Here is a 17,173-nt window from a genome sequence, read left to right as displayed (position 1 = left end):
TAAATGGGCTAACTTCATCAATTGTTGGGCTACTTTGGTTAAGGTAATGGGCTATTTTTTCTCTTTTGTGCTCACCCACATGTTTGGGCCTAAGAAATGGGCTTGAGTTCCGAGGCTTCCAAGCAACCCGGGACTTCCATTTCTCGGCCCATCAATGGGCCTCATGTCAATTTATTACTATCCATACCACAACCCACTCAAGCAAGCCCCGTGCATCTTGCGTGGCTTGGGCCCACTTAAGTTTGTAGCATGGCATGTTGCTTATTTGCTTGGCTTGACATGTGTCCAAGGGCATATGACGAACTTTCGCGTGCTCAAATTGGGTTTCTTCTCGATAAGGTATCGCATTGAGTCGGGAATATATTTGGACAGAACCGTGAATTTTTTGAGCATCAACAAATACCACCATTTATTATTAGGGTTTAGATACGAAACTTATCATTTAAATACAAAACCCACTCACTAGATGCGGCAGTTATCATTTAAAGCTAAAACATAAATCGGTATGATAAGAATGATTCTCATTAAGTTATTGAGGTCGTTTACTTAACAGGAATGGAGGAAATAAGGAATCTATATGATAAGAATTATTCATATTAAGCTATTTACTAACCATATAGAACCAGCACATGAATGGAGTTGATTCAAATTGTTGTAACTTGTAAAAAAGCAAATTGACAAAACTTTATTTTACAACTAATATATAATATATGATACTATATGACGAATGATGAAAAAAAAGAAGTAGGATATAATAGAAAAGAAAAAAAAACAAATATGACACATTGATAAGAAGTAAACAAGACAAATGGAGGCTAGCAACCAAGTTGAAAAGGGAAAAATTATGCTTTTTCCAACAATGATTAATAAACAGCTATTAAATTTTGCTTTTTTCTTCATTTTTCTTGGTGTGAGTTTTTATTTTTCTAGGGTTTGGGGTGTTTTGGAATTATTGTAAAGTGGTAAGAGTATTTTTGGAAGGTAGTAAGGTAAAAAGGTTAAAAAGTAGTTGATCCAATTCCTAATTTTGAAAGGATGTGATTACAAATTTTGAGGTGGGACTTATACATTTTTTCATTCCTGATTACAAGTAAATATGGGGGAAGTGAGGAATATAAATCATTTCCTTAAAGCAAATAACAAAGTCGTACATAGGATCACTTATGACAATTAGTTTAAATGAAATAATATATTTTATGTTTTTCTATCTAGAATAAAGTTTAGTAAGATTTCGAACTGCTAATAATACCACCACAAAGTTCACTTATTTTATAACTCCAGTTACATACGCCCTTTCAACTTTCTACTTCGAGTCGTGGTTTAAAACATAACACAAAAACATTGGGCACTACAACACCTGAATATGAATACAAGCCAAGCAAGCCTGACGAAAATAAGAAAAGCTCACATTACTCTTATTACGTAAAATACAACTAGTTTAAGTTATAAACAGTCATTCAACTAAACAACACCAGAGAAAAAAAAAAACTAAAAAATAATCGTATTTATCTTCATATGCAACGATGAGAATAACAAGCGGTAAATGCTAAACAAGAATAAAATCTTATTGATGCAAAGGAAGTATTGGTGTCTTGATACAGTCGTCGTTCTGCAGCAAGCCTCCCAGATTATTGGGACCTGGCTGGAGCCCAGCTTATGAAGCAGGTGTAATACGAAGTTAAAAAAACATTCAAATGCATCGTGGTCAATTTGATAAGAACTGAATATCAGAACCATTTAACAGATAATACAGGAAAAGAAACGTATCCACCAAACGAATAATACTCTTATGAAGAAAAAAAATGAATAATAGTCACTATTATTCAAACAACAAACGAACCAGTAACCACTTAAAGTTTAATAAATACATAAGTGAGCACTATTATGCCACTGCATTACAACACTGTTCTCTTCACAATTTTGCACAACATGAATTACTAAATTCTAAGCTTCTTACACATCTCCTTTGCTCAAACTGAACAAATCCTCAGCATTGTTCATATTATATATCTATATATATAATTAAAAACAAATTTCAGCTTAACTTACTTACAACGCGGATTTAGCTCTAATCTCACAGAAACCTCTAGTTAACCTTGGACTCTTTCTTTTTCTTTTCTTTTTTAGGGGAGAGAGAGAGAGAGAGAGAGAGAGAGAGAGAGAGATCAAATTTACACCCCAACAACCCATGGTAAATTCTGAACTTCATTCATCAATTTACACGAACTCTTGAAATTCTTTTCAGCTGCTGCAGTTTATCTCAATAACTAGGTTAAATTCCTTCAAACACATAAAAATCCATTTCAGAATCAGCACGATATCTAAATTAAATTTCTGGCATTTGATAAACATAAGAGAAGACTAAAGCCATTGAGGAAAGCAATACTAATTGTATGAAATGTAACAAGACCAAGAGAATCATTAACCACAAATTATATTGTGCAAGCACAATGAATGAGCATGATCTGTATGTGGATTTTCATAGCATGAGCCCACTACCCATGTGAACTATTGAGTACAAGTTGTACAATGTTCTTGCCAACCCTCAGGATCTGATTGTTCACAGTAAAAAACTAATTCCAACATTAGGCAATCCTTCCATAGTCCTTTCTTCCTCGGGATGCAGGTGGAATGCTAGTGACAGGATGACTGGCTCTACGCCCTACAATAGAGTGCCACAATTAGTTTAAATGTTCTCAGCTCCCCAACCCTCCATTCAATCCCCCTTCTCCCATAAACACATTATATAGTTTGACAGATTTTGTTTACTAGGATGATAGCAGACAAAGGAAAATGGAGGGTAGAATGGCTTATGATGTGAAGTCAGAAAGTACCCCATGACATGCCGTTGCTGAATGAGCTATTTCCCGGAGAAAGTGGGCCACCAGAATTAAAATTGGGAGGAGGAGCCTGCACCTTCATATGATTCCAATCACCACCACGAGAATTGGTGGGTCTTCCTTGACTGGACCGCTGATATTGCTGTCCCAACCGGCTTGGAGAATTTTGTGATATATGTGGAAAATGAGAAGGTTTTGGCAAGCGTGCGTATCCAGCAAGTGGTTCATTAGTTGAAGGAGGGCTACCCACCTCTGCATGTGAATACGATTGAATGGGCCCATTTTGTCTGAAGAGATGGTAGACAATTGTAATCAATATGCAGAGGGACCAAAGAAATAAGAATAGGAGAAAGAACTCTATTCCAAAAGACAAGTACGGAAATGTGTCAATTGTAACATTCTGCCTCTTCTCATTAGGAAACTTGTTCATCATTAGAAACCTCCATTAATAGCAAATAGCACAGTAAAGCATTTTGCAGGAGGAAACATTTGAATATATTGTTGCAGTTCATCCCCACATTTTAAAAGAACACCGAATACTACATCAGTTATTTGCAATATACTTGTATACATATAATTTTCAGCTGAGGAAAACAAGGCAAGTAATTATTTCATTGCAGATCAATCCACATGAGTTAGTGTTATTGCAGACTCTACAGACTGCATCAGTCATGTGGTAAATACTTGTATACATAAACTTGCTCACATAATTTCAGACTAACTAAGTGAATAAACTTGATAGATAGAAGATACAACTTACCTTTGAAAGGATAGGCCTGCGCTCGTATTTGACACACGATTAAATCTTCCCGCCCCAACCAATTTTTCTGCAGAATTAAGATGCATGCCTTGGCTGAACTCAGTAGTAAAGCAGCTTACATCTGAACCATCTTCTTGTAGAAGAAGTTCATCACTGGAATGAGAATGGAAAGACAGAAGAAAGAAGAATGCACATTAAATTCAGAAGAAATACGAGGTTGATACAAGAATTCAACAAGTAAACCAACTGCTTGAGTTGAGCCTAGATGAAAACCCGTGAGGAAGCCCAACGAATGGTTAGCAATGAAATTGGCATTCAACTTTAACATTCTTGCTACGTAGTAGACACTCCCATTATGGTCAAAATTATCTATGGATAAACCAATATAAGGTTTGCTTAACCATGGAAACAATGCAATAACTTTGTACTATATCATTCTTGATTAAGATGCACGTTGTTGAAAAAGTCAAAGATTACCATGACTGGCTTAATTATATGGTAGGAGATCTTATAGGTCACAATGAATTACATACAATGAAGAGAACCCAGGCTATGGTCATTCCCCAACCATGCAGTAAGCTTCATGGAACTAACAGTTGGCCCTATGTCTTTGGGTTATCTGGTCTAGCGCCTTTACAAACTCAGAAAGGGGTCAGCGAAAGGCTAAAATTGGTCATGCTGAGTCATAAAACCATCATCATACAGGGTCCTACTCTTATTGAGGCTCACAAATATAGTTCTCTGTACGCTTGATACCTAAATTTTGACAGCAAACAACTATTAATGAAAGAAAAGCATGCAGCACACTCATAGGAATCATATCTTTGTAGCGACTAAAAGATGGGAAACTTAGTAAAAACACTGTCAATATTTATTCTTAGGCCCTAAATGGGGATTATAATAAAACTTTTACCCAGAAAGGCCAGTCTTAAAATAGAAAAAGATGAGGGCTTAGAAATAAGTATTAAACCATTAGAGGTTTATTGCTAAAATAGTGTTCCTTTTCGGGGCTTACTACTAAAACCCCTTAGAAGATATACTGCCCACTTACCTATAATTGGGATCCCAATCCCCAGGATCAGGCAATGACAGGCTAGCCTCAGGCTTTTCATGAGCCACTCCCGTGGTATTTGGGAATTGCATATTTGAACCAACTGTGAAGGAAGCTGGCATGCTCTGAATGGCTAAGTAACCAGGAGAAATACCACTGCCTCCTCGCTGCTGCTTCCAGCTTCCAGCATTAGCGTTTAAATGCAGATGTGATGGTGAACTACCTAGTATTTGAGAGTTCCCCTCAGCTTGGTTAGAACTGGTGCCGTCAGTTGCTTGCCCTTGCCAGTGTGAAGATGAACTCTCTTGAGTTTGAGAACCTCCAGGATATCCCCAGCTTTTTCGTCTATTAAACTGGCTAACTGCAGCCATCTTTCCTAAAGGTGAACCATGACAACTGCCTCTTGCTGGAGAAGTGGGACCATAATGTCCTGGCGAGCCGGCAGAAACTTGACTGTAGGAGCTTGGTGGAGTAAATTGTGAAGGACTAGTGCCTAGTGGCAGAGGAGCAAAACTTCCTGCCGAAGGACTCATACCAAGTCCATTTCCATGTGAATATTGAATAATCCTCCGTCTTGCATCCGGGCTACTTCCGAGCATCGGCACATTGCCTTGTGCATGCATGTTCATCCCAGATGGGCCAACCGGAGAATAATAAGCGAACACATTACTAGTATCTCCATAACTTCCATAGCTGCTTCCTAGTCCAGTACCATCATTATAACTACCATGGCTTCCTACACTGCCATAGCTATTAGCATGTGCATATGGCACCACCTGAAAATGTGGGCTGCTATGCATGGAGACTCTATTTCTACCTGGAATCTGAAGAATCAAAGTACAGTTATAGCTGAGATGATTATTATAGACAAGCTAAAAATAAAAGCAACGACATTTTTAGGAGCGGCAAGCTTACATTAGGAGAGAGACCAGCAGCAAACCAATGGCCCCCACCAGGGTGATGATCCACCCTTATGTTTTGAGCAACAGGCTAAGGGAAAATAAGAGGACAAGGAGGTCAAAGACAAAGAAGAAGAGAGATAAAGAAAAGCAGGTTAGTATTATATCCTGCAGAACTTCTAACGCAGCCAATAACTAACTACTGCAATAAGCAACCTAGTCCCGGTACAAATTTCATAAGTATGGCTGAAACTCAGGATGTAGGATGAGGTGATCCTCACTCATTCAGTATGAGACTCAAAAGCATATTTAAAGATGTTAAACTACAGCTAGAATATAAAACCAATTTCAAATCAACTTTTCATCACTACCTGCGTATTTCATTAACAAGCATATATATATATATATATATATATATATATATATATATATATATATACAATTACATTCACTCACGAACTAAAGCAATATCAGATTATGCCAAAACCTATCACATTAATCGATGTATCAATTAAGAAGAAACCAAGCACAATTACATTTGATATCTGAGTGTGGCTTGAAAAGATTTACACAGTTCATAAATGGGCCCACTTACCATGCGAGGGGTCTCCAAGGGAGGTTTATAAGGGCGTGTAAAAGGTTCTCCTGTAACAAAAGGGTGTTTTGAAGCCTGCAGGTACAAGTCCAACTCAAAATCCATTTGCGTGTAATTATTTACAGTGTATCAGAAATAAAGTAGCAGAGAGGACAATTAGCAACCTGAAAAGGCGACCAGCGTTTTGCAGGATCAAACTCAACAAGTCCCTTCAAAAAATCAACCAAAGCTAGACGTATTTGACTTTCTGCACATATTTGATATCATGCAACAGCATTACTAACTTCAATAAGAGAAAGCAGTTAAGCATTAAGTAGAACTGCTTCAGTGTCATCAGCTTTGAATATTCAAAAGCATAAAGCAAACCTTTAACCACGTCTTCCTTAGGTAAGTTCTTTCTATACGGATAGTTTGTAACAATTTCTTCGAGGTTCATACGATTAAAATACTCTTTCCCGATTGATGGTCTTTTCAACTCTCTCTGAACAGAAACCATTGAGCATAAGAACTAAAAAGAAAATATTAAAATTCAGAATATTTTAAAAAACAAAATTTATATTATGATAATTTATGAAACAAAAGAAAAAGGGGGGGTCAAGAATTACTAAAATCTTAGAATGGTTCCACCATTGTAAATTCAGAGAAATTTGAAAAGAAATATGAGTTAGACTCATAGATGAATTGAACCAATACACGTGTAATGTTCATCATTTGTTTCTCATTTCTCTAGCTCTCTATAGGATCCTTTTCTCCTAACCAAAAGTTTCATTTTCCAAAAAAATTCTATACTACAGAAACTTACAGCTTCATATTCTTCTTCTGTTAGTGCTTGATAAGCACTTTTTCCACTTGCAGAAAGTTCCCCATTCTCCACATTGTGCACACTCCGAATGCACTTAAAGAACTTGCTCGTGTTTTTTGCCTCCTTGAGTACACAATCAGGGGGTTGTCCTCTACAATATGACAACCATACAAAATATCAATTTTGAGAAAATGATAACCAATAACTGTGCTATGCATTATTCCTTTTTAATAATTTCCCATAGCTAACCCCCTTTCTCTTTTGGTTTCTAAACAATATCCCAAGTCATTAAATGGTCTCTTCTCCCAGACAAAATCCCAGCCAATAATGAATTGGAGGCTAAAATTGGACATAAAGTACAAACTGTAATCTAAAAATTATCTATTGGTCTAAAATTTAGGGAAAGCCATGGGGGTTAGGATTTCAAATAGAAAATAGGAGAAATCTTATTTGATTGGGACTCATATGGCAAGAAAATATTAACTACGGAAACTCCAGTCAGAGGTCAAGGTTGAGATAAGATGAATAACAAAGAAAGAAGAGGAGAACAAAGAGCATTATTAATATTAGGCATAGAGATAAAGCTTTCAGGTGAAATCTTGATTCAATACTCAATAGAACTAATTTCATAGGAAAGAATCAGAATTTTTCATTGGATATTTTTAAAACCACTGCAAAAGCTAAATAAGCCCTTAATTAAACAGCATTTCATGAAAACAAGGGGAATCATAATGATAAAAAAAGTAAACAAAGAAAACGTAAAATATCATGCATATTATAATCCTACCTAATAAATAAATGAAATTAGGTCCCTTCCTTAAATTACTAACACGAAAGAAAAAGGCATACCCAAGTATTTCAATCATTCGCCTTAGGAGGTCAAATTCTGAAGCTCCTGGGAATAATGGCAATCCCAGAAACAATTCAGCAACTATACATCCAAAGGACCACATATCAATAGAAGTGGTATATCTGGAAAGGGGTTAAGTACCACAAAAATCCCGATATAAAAAAGTATGAGTATAAAAACTGGACCCAAGTTTAAACATCTAATCCATCAAATATGAAGTTAGAATATTATCTACAGATACAACCATCACTCCACATTTTCAGGACCACTAGGTTTAGACATTCTTAGGAAAGTTGCAGCCTGCAAAACAAATAAAGAATATAAAGGCAAGATAGTAATAATGCAGCTCAGATGATTTTTGAGGCCAAAGTCGCAAGGGTCACAAAGCTTAAGCCAACTCCAGAAGTCGGCAATCCAAGGTCCAGCTGGAACAACTTAGACCAGACCAGATGTTCAGTTGGGACTGCAGTAACAACACTGTTAGCCTACTAATGTGATCTTATCAGGCTTGCATTGACATTACCTTTAGAAAAATAAATAAATAAAAATTGATAACAGAAAATAAAAGGTCAACCTTAGATGAAACCCATAGCCAGGTTGCTGATGGGTTTGATTATGATTTTTCCCAATCAAGATCAAAACCAAAGAGACAGAATAACTAGTAAATTAATTACAAAACGTCAATTCATTTTCAAGGATACTGGTATCCAAGAAGAACTTCCGGAGATCTGTAGTAACGACTCTGCAGAACAAATGAAAAGTAGCATCTAAGAGACCCTTCTATGAAAGATAAGACTTCGATAAGCCTGGGGAGTATGCAGTAATGCAAACCTGAATGTAGGAGTAAACAGTTCGATCTTCCATACATGCTGATCCAAAGTCAATAATTTTAATTTCTGCTGGCTTAACACTGTTGCATCAAGGGAAAATATGCAGAGATTAAAATGAAACAGATCTATAACAAAAATAGTCCCAAATTTATCATTAAAAGTAACTCACCTTGTGCACAAAAGAATGTTTTCTGGCTTCAGATCACAGTGAATTATCCCAGCATCTTTTAACAGAGCCAATCCATGTAGAATCTATTTTAAAGCAAATATTACCGAAAAGGGAAAAGAGAGAAAATAAGGGTTAAGATATAGTAACGTCAATGAGACAAAATGTTTAAAATCAAATACAAGCAAGAACTATCATACTTGTTTAGAAAACAATTGGACAATGGTCAGGGATAGTCCCCTGAAATGATTTATCTTGATAAGCTCATACCTGAATAACTGCAAAATGTCAAAACGATGTGCGGGGAAAAACTAAAACAACAATTTCAATCATTAAGGGATTAAATGGTGCATCAAGTTACATTGAGTTCAACTCACAACTAAATAGGTAGTGTCAGTGACTTACAGATTCGTATCCAGCAGTTCAAAGCAAATGCACAAATGACGATGATATACAAAGTGATCATAAATACGAACTATGTGATGCTTATCCTCAGGATCGTACTTCTTATTTAACTGCAAAGAAAAAGTAAAGCAAACAGTAAGAAAGTGAACATGAGGGACCGACTGAAAAAAGAGAATAGCATTACCGTTGTCAAAATGGATACTTCAACCAGGGCTTGTTGATAGTATGCTGGTTGATTTTTTATGATTTTCACAGCTACAAAGCTGTTAGTCTCTGGAACCCAGCATTTAGCAACCTGGCCAAATGTCCCATGGCCAAGAACATCTTTGACAACGTATCTGAAAAGAGCAAGGGGAAAAGCCCTAAAAATTAAATACTAACTGAAAAGGTCTAAGTTAGTCTGATGTTGGGCCACCATGGGAAGTACAGATTATAACATAAATTTGTAAATACATTTGCTATCTCTGCCATTCCTTTATAATTAACGACATGTTCCCATTTTTGTTAACTTTTAACTGTGAGACATCACAAGAACAAACTTGATGAATTTACAAGCACAAAGGCTTGATGAAATTTGAAATACTACCATGCTAAGCGCGTTAGATAACTTATTGCACCATAAGATTGGTCGAAAAGGAAATGGGCTCAACAATGTATATTAAGCAGCACGAAATAGCACATGGACTATGAAACATAGCATTAAACTGAATTACAAAGAAAAGAAGTGAAGCACACAAGATGCTATAATCTATATAGACAAGTCGCTCTGATACCATTTTGGAAAATCAAAAAACAAGATCAAATAAGGGATTAAATTTGAAAAAAAAAAAATTACCTTGAAACACAAAGCAGTGAAGCAAAAACGAGGAACAGGTTCCTTTAAAGTCAGTCAACATAGCATGAAAAGAAAAAACACAGATAAGAACACACCTTCGCTGCGTGTCTAGATTGACCAAGACAAAGTTTACAGTCAGAATAAGATCTGAGTTAACATTATCATAGCCATCGTTGAGTACTCCAATTGATGGGCTGGTCAAGTATCTCTTTGGATTCAATTCTTCTGAATACTTAAACTGTGGATTGCATATATGGTACGTTTCAACTATGTCTTTGGTTAGCCTAGCCACAAACTGCATAATACAATGTTCTGTGTCAGCACAAAAATATTCTTCAAACAATTTCAAGTTGAGACATATATACCCATGTACAGAGAATGAGATACAATGACATAATACATCAAAACTTGCTGTACGAAATTATATCAAAACAATGTGGCCACTGAAAAAGAATTCCCATTGAAGGTACCAATCCTCAGGAATAAACAGAACTCAGAGGCTATCCTTGTTTAAGTATAACAGCAGAATACCTACATTTTTTTGAAAACGAAACAAATTTTATTGCAATAGACAATAAAATACAGAGATGGCCAACGTGGCCACAAAGAAAGAGCAACTAGACTGAACAAAACCCTAAGCTACTAGCAAAAGAACCCCAGTAGCGCGCCCACAACCTATAGCTAGGAAATGGCTGCTTTCCAATCCAGCCAAATAACCCTAAAGGAGATATCTCTAAAGACTGAAGAAGTCGAGGTCCATAGTGAAGAACATAGTCTAACTTTCTGCCATAATTCCTCTGTTTCGCGACCTGCTCGGTCCTCAAAAATTAATCTGTTTCGTTCTAACCAAACCACCCAAAGAACAGCCAATACACTACAAACCCATAAAACATTGGCTTTCTTCTGCTAGTCCTTGGGCACGACCCAACTGACTCTGAACTCCCTAAACAAGCAAAACCATAGGTTCAAAGTCACCGGGCACTGTAAGAAAAGATGGTCAGTCGATTCTAAACGGTTCTTGCAAAGAATGCACCACTGCAGCAGAATACCTACATGATTCTGTACAGAATTCAATATGTAATTTTCCCCCTTAAATAGCAATTATTTGATACATATGACTGAATAACATTAACAATTCTAGTTGGGGGAAGGTAAATATAAACCCAAAGTTAAATATAGTTCAAGAATCTTCAGCATTTTTATCAAAAGTTATAATCAAGTGAAAGATCAGAGTTGGCACTTTTTCAGTCCTATCAAATGAAAATAAATTTGTTGAAGAATCATGCCAGCCTTGAAACTTTTTACTTCGATAAATTCACCCAACCAATCTGATCCATTTACAGCATTAGTATCAAACCCAAGGCCAAAAATGAAGGTCCGTGTCTCAAAAGAGATACGGAATTCACAGCTATTCGTAGCAATGGTATACTATTAAAAGGTGAGTACAAAACTTGTGCAACACATTTGCCAACCTACTTTTTATTTTATTACCTACTCAAAGAGTATAACAAACAAAGAACCTTCTAAAGATTTCTGCAGTTGGGGTAAAGGAGAGACAGAGTGATAAGACCAACGATTTCTGTAGTTGGGGGAAGGAGAGACAGAATACCTTTTTCTTTATGATAGACAGAATCTAATTTAACAGAGTGATATAGGACCAATAATGTGAAGGGGGGAAGGTACTCAGTACATAAGATAACTGATTTAAGCATCAACAATTGTGTTACAAGTCAGCATCTGAGACTTCCTTTCAGCAATTATAACAAGTTAGAGGAAACATAGGTAGTTGTATCCCATCACATAATTAAAAGCAAAAATACTACAGGACTAGAATAGGACATGGGAGGTACACAAAAGTTCATCAATTCCTCTCCTACCATATACAACACCTTAAACAAAGCAGCATAGCATTTAAAATGGCATCTCTGCTATACCTGCCAATTTTCCAAACCTCTGCATAGGATTATCCTTTGAGCTTCTCAACTACATTATTACCCCTTTTCCTCCCTGCGAGTTTGTTTCCTATTTTCTCTTTTTATTTCACTTGTATTTTTGCATTCTACTTTTTCTTTTTGGTATGATAGGCAACGCACTATCCTCACATTTCCAGGAAAGGCATTATTAGAATCAGAGCACCTCCTAAACTTCCCCAGTACACCCACTCCACCCAAAACAAAATTAAAAAAACACGGTTGTCTAGCAGGCTAATTCTTCACCCATAAGAATGGAAGCTCAATTTGTAAATATATAATTGTACGTGTATGTATGTGTATGTATGTGTATGAAAGGGAGTTTGCAGGATGCAAAAGCTTCGGAAGATGAATAATTCTATAGCAAAGAGCAAGAAATGAAGTGAACGACTCATGGCACCACTTAAAAAATTGCAAGGAAGAAGGGAAAAAATACTTACGGGTTTTGTGACGACGACACGCAAAGTTTGGGACTTGCTGTTGGGAGCTTCACTCTGCGTCTGAGTGGAATAGGGACCAAAGACGAGCTGGCTGGGACGCCACAAAGAGGCAGCCGAGTCTTTGGACTGAGGACTAGGGCTGAGCTCATCCATTGTCCAAAATTGAAAATCAAGCGCCGACCCAGAAATCGCCCATGCCCAGTGCCTCCATTGATCAATATGAAGATGATGATGATGATGATGATGATGGCGATGGTGATGATATCATATACATATACACAATACAACAACAGCAACAACAAACACACTTTTAGTCTATTACTGTGCTAAGGATGTTGAATCAGCAATTGGACGGACCTTTTGGATGCTCCAATTAAGCCCAAGACCCCACCAACCGATTCCAATCCCATCCTTCATTTCTCAATCCCGCAACATTACCAGCCCATCACCAGACGATCCATCAACATACCCAAAAATTATCAGATGATTCTGATTGTTCTGAGTTGCAATCAATACTCAGGGATTGGATTGGAATATGCGAATAGAGCTAGTAAATACGAATCGGATTTCTAAGAGTACAATCTGACCCTAATTGCACACGTTATACATGAATGCATTTACTTATCGGACGACAACTAGCAGCGGTCAGATAGATTATTGCAGACAGATGACGATAGTCGATAGATAGAGGAAGACGAGGATAGAAGATAGACGGAATTGCGATTTGGGGCTTACAAGAGCAAAGAGCATACAAGGCATTAGGAATTTGTGTTATGTGAGGGACAGCCACCGTCTTTCTTCCTCCGAATGGGAGTTTCGGATTTTCTTTTTCTTTATTCTTTTTATTTCAATATTTGTAAATTGTAATGTTAACAAGAAAAGAAGAAGGGACTACGCCGCAGTTGGCTTTTCTTCTATTCTCTTCACTAGCCTCTCAGCACGCGCTTCCGCATTTGTGAAATAGTTTTCTTTTAAAAAAAGAAATTTATTTTAGAATTAAAAAAGATAATGGGTAGTTGTGTTCTATAAAAATAAGATACATTATCTGATTTTTCTTTTCATTTTAATTTTTTTAAATATGAAAAGTGTAAATTTACTATATTATCCTCATTTAATTAATAATTTCAATTCTTAATGTTTGCATTAACCAAGAGCATGTTCTGGTATTTTAAATATTTTACCATTCTCTGCCTTTTTCTTTATATATATAAATTACTTCTTTTATTTTTTATTTTTTTCCTGTTCATTTCACTTTCTTCTTACGAAAATCCAATTAAATGTTTTTCTAATCAAATTAATCTAATTAAATAATAGTTTATCGTTTATCTTTAAGTTGGTTTCGTAGGAACTTATAGTTTGAAAATTAGGGATAGTGACCTATTTTCTTCAAATAATTTTGGATACTTTTTAATCAAATTATTATAATTAGGGTTCATTCCCAGTTAAATAGACGAATGATGATGCATATTATGTGTGGGATGGGAACGTGTTGAAAACTAAGGTACAACGAATGTCTAAAATATCGATGGTTTTGGAGATATCAGTGGTCCAAAAACACGAAAATTTTAATGGAAATATCAAAAAATTATCGATATCGGTAAAAATTAAATAAAAATCATGAAAATTGTAAGAAAAACTTAATAAAAAAATAAAACGGAGCATTTCTTTGGGAAGAACCAATCAAACAATTTCATTATATCCCTTCTAAGATCATTCTATTTCGTCTGGTATTTCGTAGGAATAAACGATATATAGAGAATACATTTTTTCTGCTATTAAAACTAATAAAAGAGACCTACTTTAAATTTTGGAGGATATTTATTTAGTCAATTATTTATTACTTTATCACAAAAAATTGAAAGGAAATGCATTGCATGATGAGTTTAACTGAAAGTTTATGATATAGTGATCTGACAAACATTGCAAGTGTACATGTAGTTTTTAATGAAAGCCGATTAAACACACTATAATTATTTATTTATAATGATTTACTTCAATATTTTACACTTTATACATTTCATGATAAGATTCATCAGTCCTGATCTCTTGGACTACAGGGGTCCAAGAGATTTTTGGTTACTCACCATTGGATGTAAATTCAACGGTTCACTCACTCTTGCACTCATTTTAAGAAACTTTTTTGAACCATTGGATTAATATCCAACTGTGAGTGACCACAATCTCTTGGACTCCTATGGTCCAAGAGATCGAGACTGTATATAAGTAACTTAGTACACAGAGTCCTACAAAGTTCAAATTTGAGTTATTTACCCTAACACCCCCTGAGGTTTCACAAAACTCCTTGAGGTTTTAGAAATTATAAGACCACCCCCTAAGGTTTTAAATTGTTTTCACTAAATTCCTTTTCATTGATTTTCCGTCCAAAGATTGATAGTTTTATACAAAATAATTATCTATATGACAAAGTTGGTCTTCGAGATTAGATTGCATATACTGCATTGACGTTAATTTTGTCATTTGCATAATTTTTTTTTCCAATGAAATCATCAATTTTTGGACAAACAATCAATGAAAAGGGGTTTTGAGAAAACAAATTGAAACTGCAGGGAGTGTTCATGTAATTTTTGAGACATGAGGGGGTTTTGCAAAAACACAATAAACCTTAGGGGTGTTAGTGTAAATAACTCTCCAAAATTTTCATTGTCTTCATCATTTCGATATTATCAATATTACAGCGATATTTTGGCCAAATGTTGCTGAAGTGTGAGAGAAATTATCGACGTTGATATGTTTCGATATTATCGATACTTATACGATATGTGTGTGAGTATGTTCCAAAATATCCTAGACCCGAAAAAAAGATAATATCCTCAATATTTCGTTGATATTATCGATATTTTAGTCTTTGAGTACAACATAAGGGTCGATAGATAAGTGATGAATTTATTTTAATTCTCAACATCACATGCATGAATTTATTTATTCTTGGCTTTCATGTTGGTTTTTGAATATTGCCATCCTCTCCGCTGTATACTCTTATGGTGTTTGATAAAGCATCTTTCTCAACGAGAAAAAAAAAAACCATCAGATGCATGCTTCAACCCAACTAAACGGAACATGTATAAAAATTATAAATACATAGTCTAATTTAGAAGAATCCATATTAGAAGGACCAAATTGTTCATTATCCTTAAAAATTATGATCAATGTAAATATTTTAGTAGAATTGTCTTTCACATTTTATGAAACGATTATTTTATTTATAATTTTACTTCTTTCACTTATATACAGTTTCATCAATACATTTGTATTTTTTCATATGCTCTTTACAAGCATTGGGACACATCTTTAGAGTCGATCCCTAGAAGCATATGCTCCAACAAAAAAACAAAACAAAAAAGAGTCAATCCAAAATTTTAGATTATTCACCTTTATAGGATTGTGGATTTTCGATGCAGGGTGTTCACAAAGGGCACCTCAAAAGAATGTCTTCAAAGTATAGCCGTGTGGCTGTACTCTGAATAATATAATATTTTAAAAGTCCAGCCGCGCGGCTATACCCTTTAAGTAGCTTCTTTTTAATTACTTTGATTAGTAGTTATGTTTTACTTAGTGAATATTAAAGGAAAAAAGAAAAAGGAAAATTTGAATTACTATTTATTAAGTAATATAATTCATGAAGTTAATTAATAAATTTAATACTAATTATTCACTAAATAAATAATAAGTAAAATATAATTACTAATTTCACTAATTAAATAAGGCAAATATATTATTTAATTACTAACAATAAAATTTTAAAAACTTAATTAAAAACATCCTAAGTTTAAATATATATATATATATTTTTTTTAAGGACCACTCCCGATGAAATTTCATCGGCAGAGGTATTTTCGTCGGGGGAAACCTAATCTGGCAAATTTTGCCAGTATAGACCTGTGCCGACGACATTTCGTTGGGAGAAGTGTTCATTTATTTTATTTTATTTTTAAAAATTTTAAAAAATATATAATTAGTTTCTTCACTTTTTCTTTTGGCCAACTTCCCTAATTTAATATATGCAATTAAGTAATATCTTATCCTTTTTGAATTAATTTATTTAGTAACTATGTTTTAATTATTATTTCTTTATTGAATATTTAAATATGTTACTTATTTCATAAATTGCTCAATAAATAGTAATTACTTATTTTAAATTTTTTTGTGCAATTTTCAAACCTAATTTCCTTCAAATTTAAATTGAAAGGATATGTCAAAAACGAAAAAAATTAATTGCTTATTCTCGTTTGGGTGTCTTAATTAAATTTCTTCAAAGCCCAAGAGCCCCAAGGCTCAATTATTATTAATCGGCTCCAAATCCAAAGCCGAGCCTATAGCCAAGCCCATTACCCCAACTCTCCCATGTTAACCATACTTACCAAACCATCGTAGCACTTTTTTTATAAAGACCTTTATAGGATTATGGATTTTCAATGCAGGATGTTCACAAAGGGCGCCTCAAAAGAATGTCTTCAAAGTATAGCCGTTCCGAATAATAGAATATTTTAAAAGTTCAGTCGCGCGGATATGACCTTTAAGTAACTCCCTTTTTAATTACTTTGATTAGTAGTTTTGTTTTACTTAGTGAATATTAAAGGAAAAAAGAAAAAGAAAAAATTGAATTACTATTTATTAAGTAATATAATTCATGAAGTTAATTAATAAATTTAATACTAACTATTCTCTAAATAAATAATAATTAAAATATAATTACTAATTCACTAAATAAA

The 17,173-nt window shown here is 34.8% G+C and overlaps 1 protein-coding gene across 1 annotated transcript; it reads right to left on the bottom strand.

The window, feature by feature from the left end:
• Positions 1-2,320: 2,320 nt before the first annotated feature.
• On the bottom strand, positions 2,321-13,297 carry LOC117617605 (dual specificity protein kinase YAK1 homolog). The gene is made up of 18 exons (XM_034347048.1): positions 12,444-13,297; positions 10,129-10,328; positions 9,383-9,536; positions 9,199-9,308; positions 8,994-9,063; positions 8,797-8,879; positions 8,629-8,707; positions 8,499-8,539; positions 7,797-7,919; positions 6,948-7,098; positions 6,512-6,626; positions 6,310-6,392; positions 6,146-6,220; positions 5,567-5,641; positions 4,652-5,475; positions 3,601-3,753; positions 2,835-3,127; positions 2,321-2,662 (listed from the first exon to the last, which is right to left on the bottom strand). The coding sequence occupies exons 1-18, from the start codon at positions 12,594-12,596 to the stop codon at positions 2,586-2,588; spliced, it is 2,859 nt and encodes a 952-aa protein (XP_034202939.1). The 5' UTR covers positions 12,597-13,297; the 3' UTR covers positions 2,321-2,585.
• Positions 13,298-17,173: the final 3,876 nt, after the last annotated feature.

Source organism: Prunus dulcis, chromosome 2 (genome assembly GCF_902201215.1).
Source record: "Prunus dulcis chromosome 2, ALMONDv2, whole genome shotgun sequence".
Lineage (NCBI taxonomy): Eukaryota > Viridiplantae > Streptophyta > Magnoliopsida > Rosales > Rosaceae > Prunus > Prunus dulcis.
Note: the sequence above shows the minus strand (reverse complement) of the source record. Positions and strands in the feature narration are given on the sequence as shown.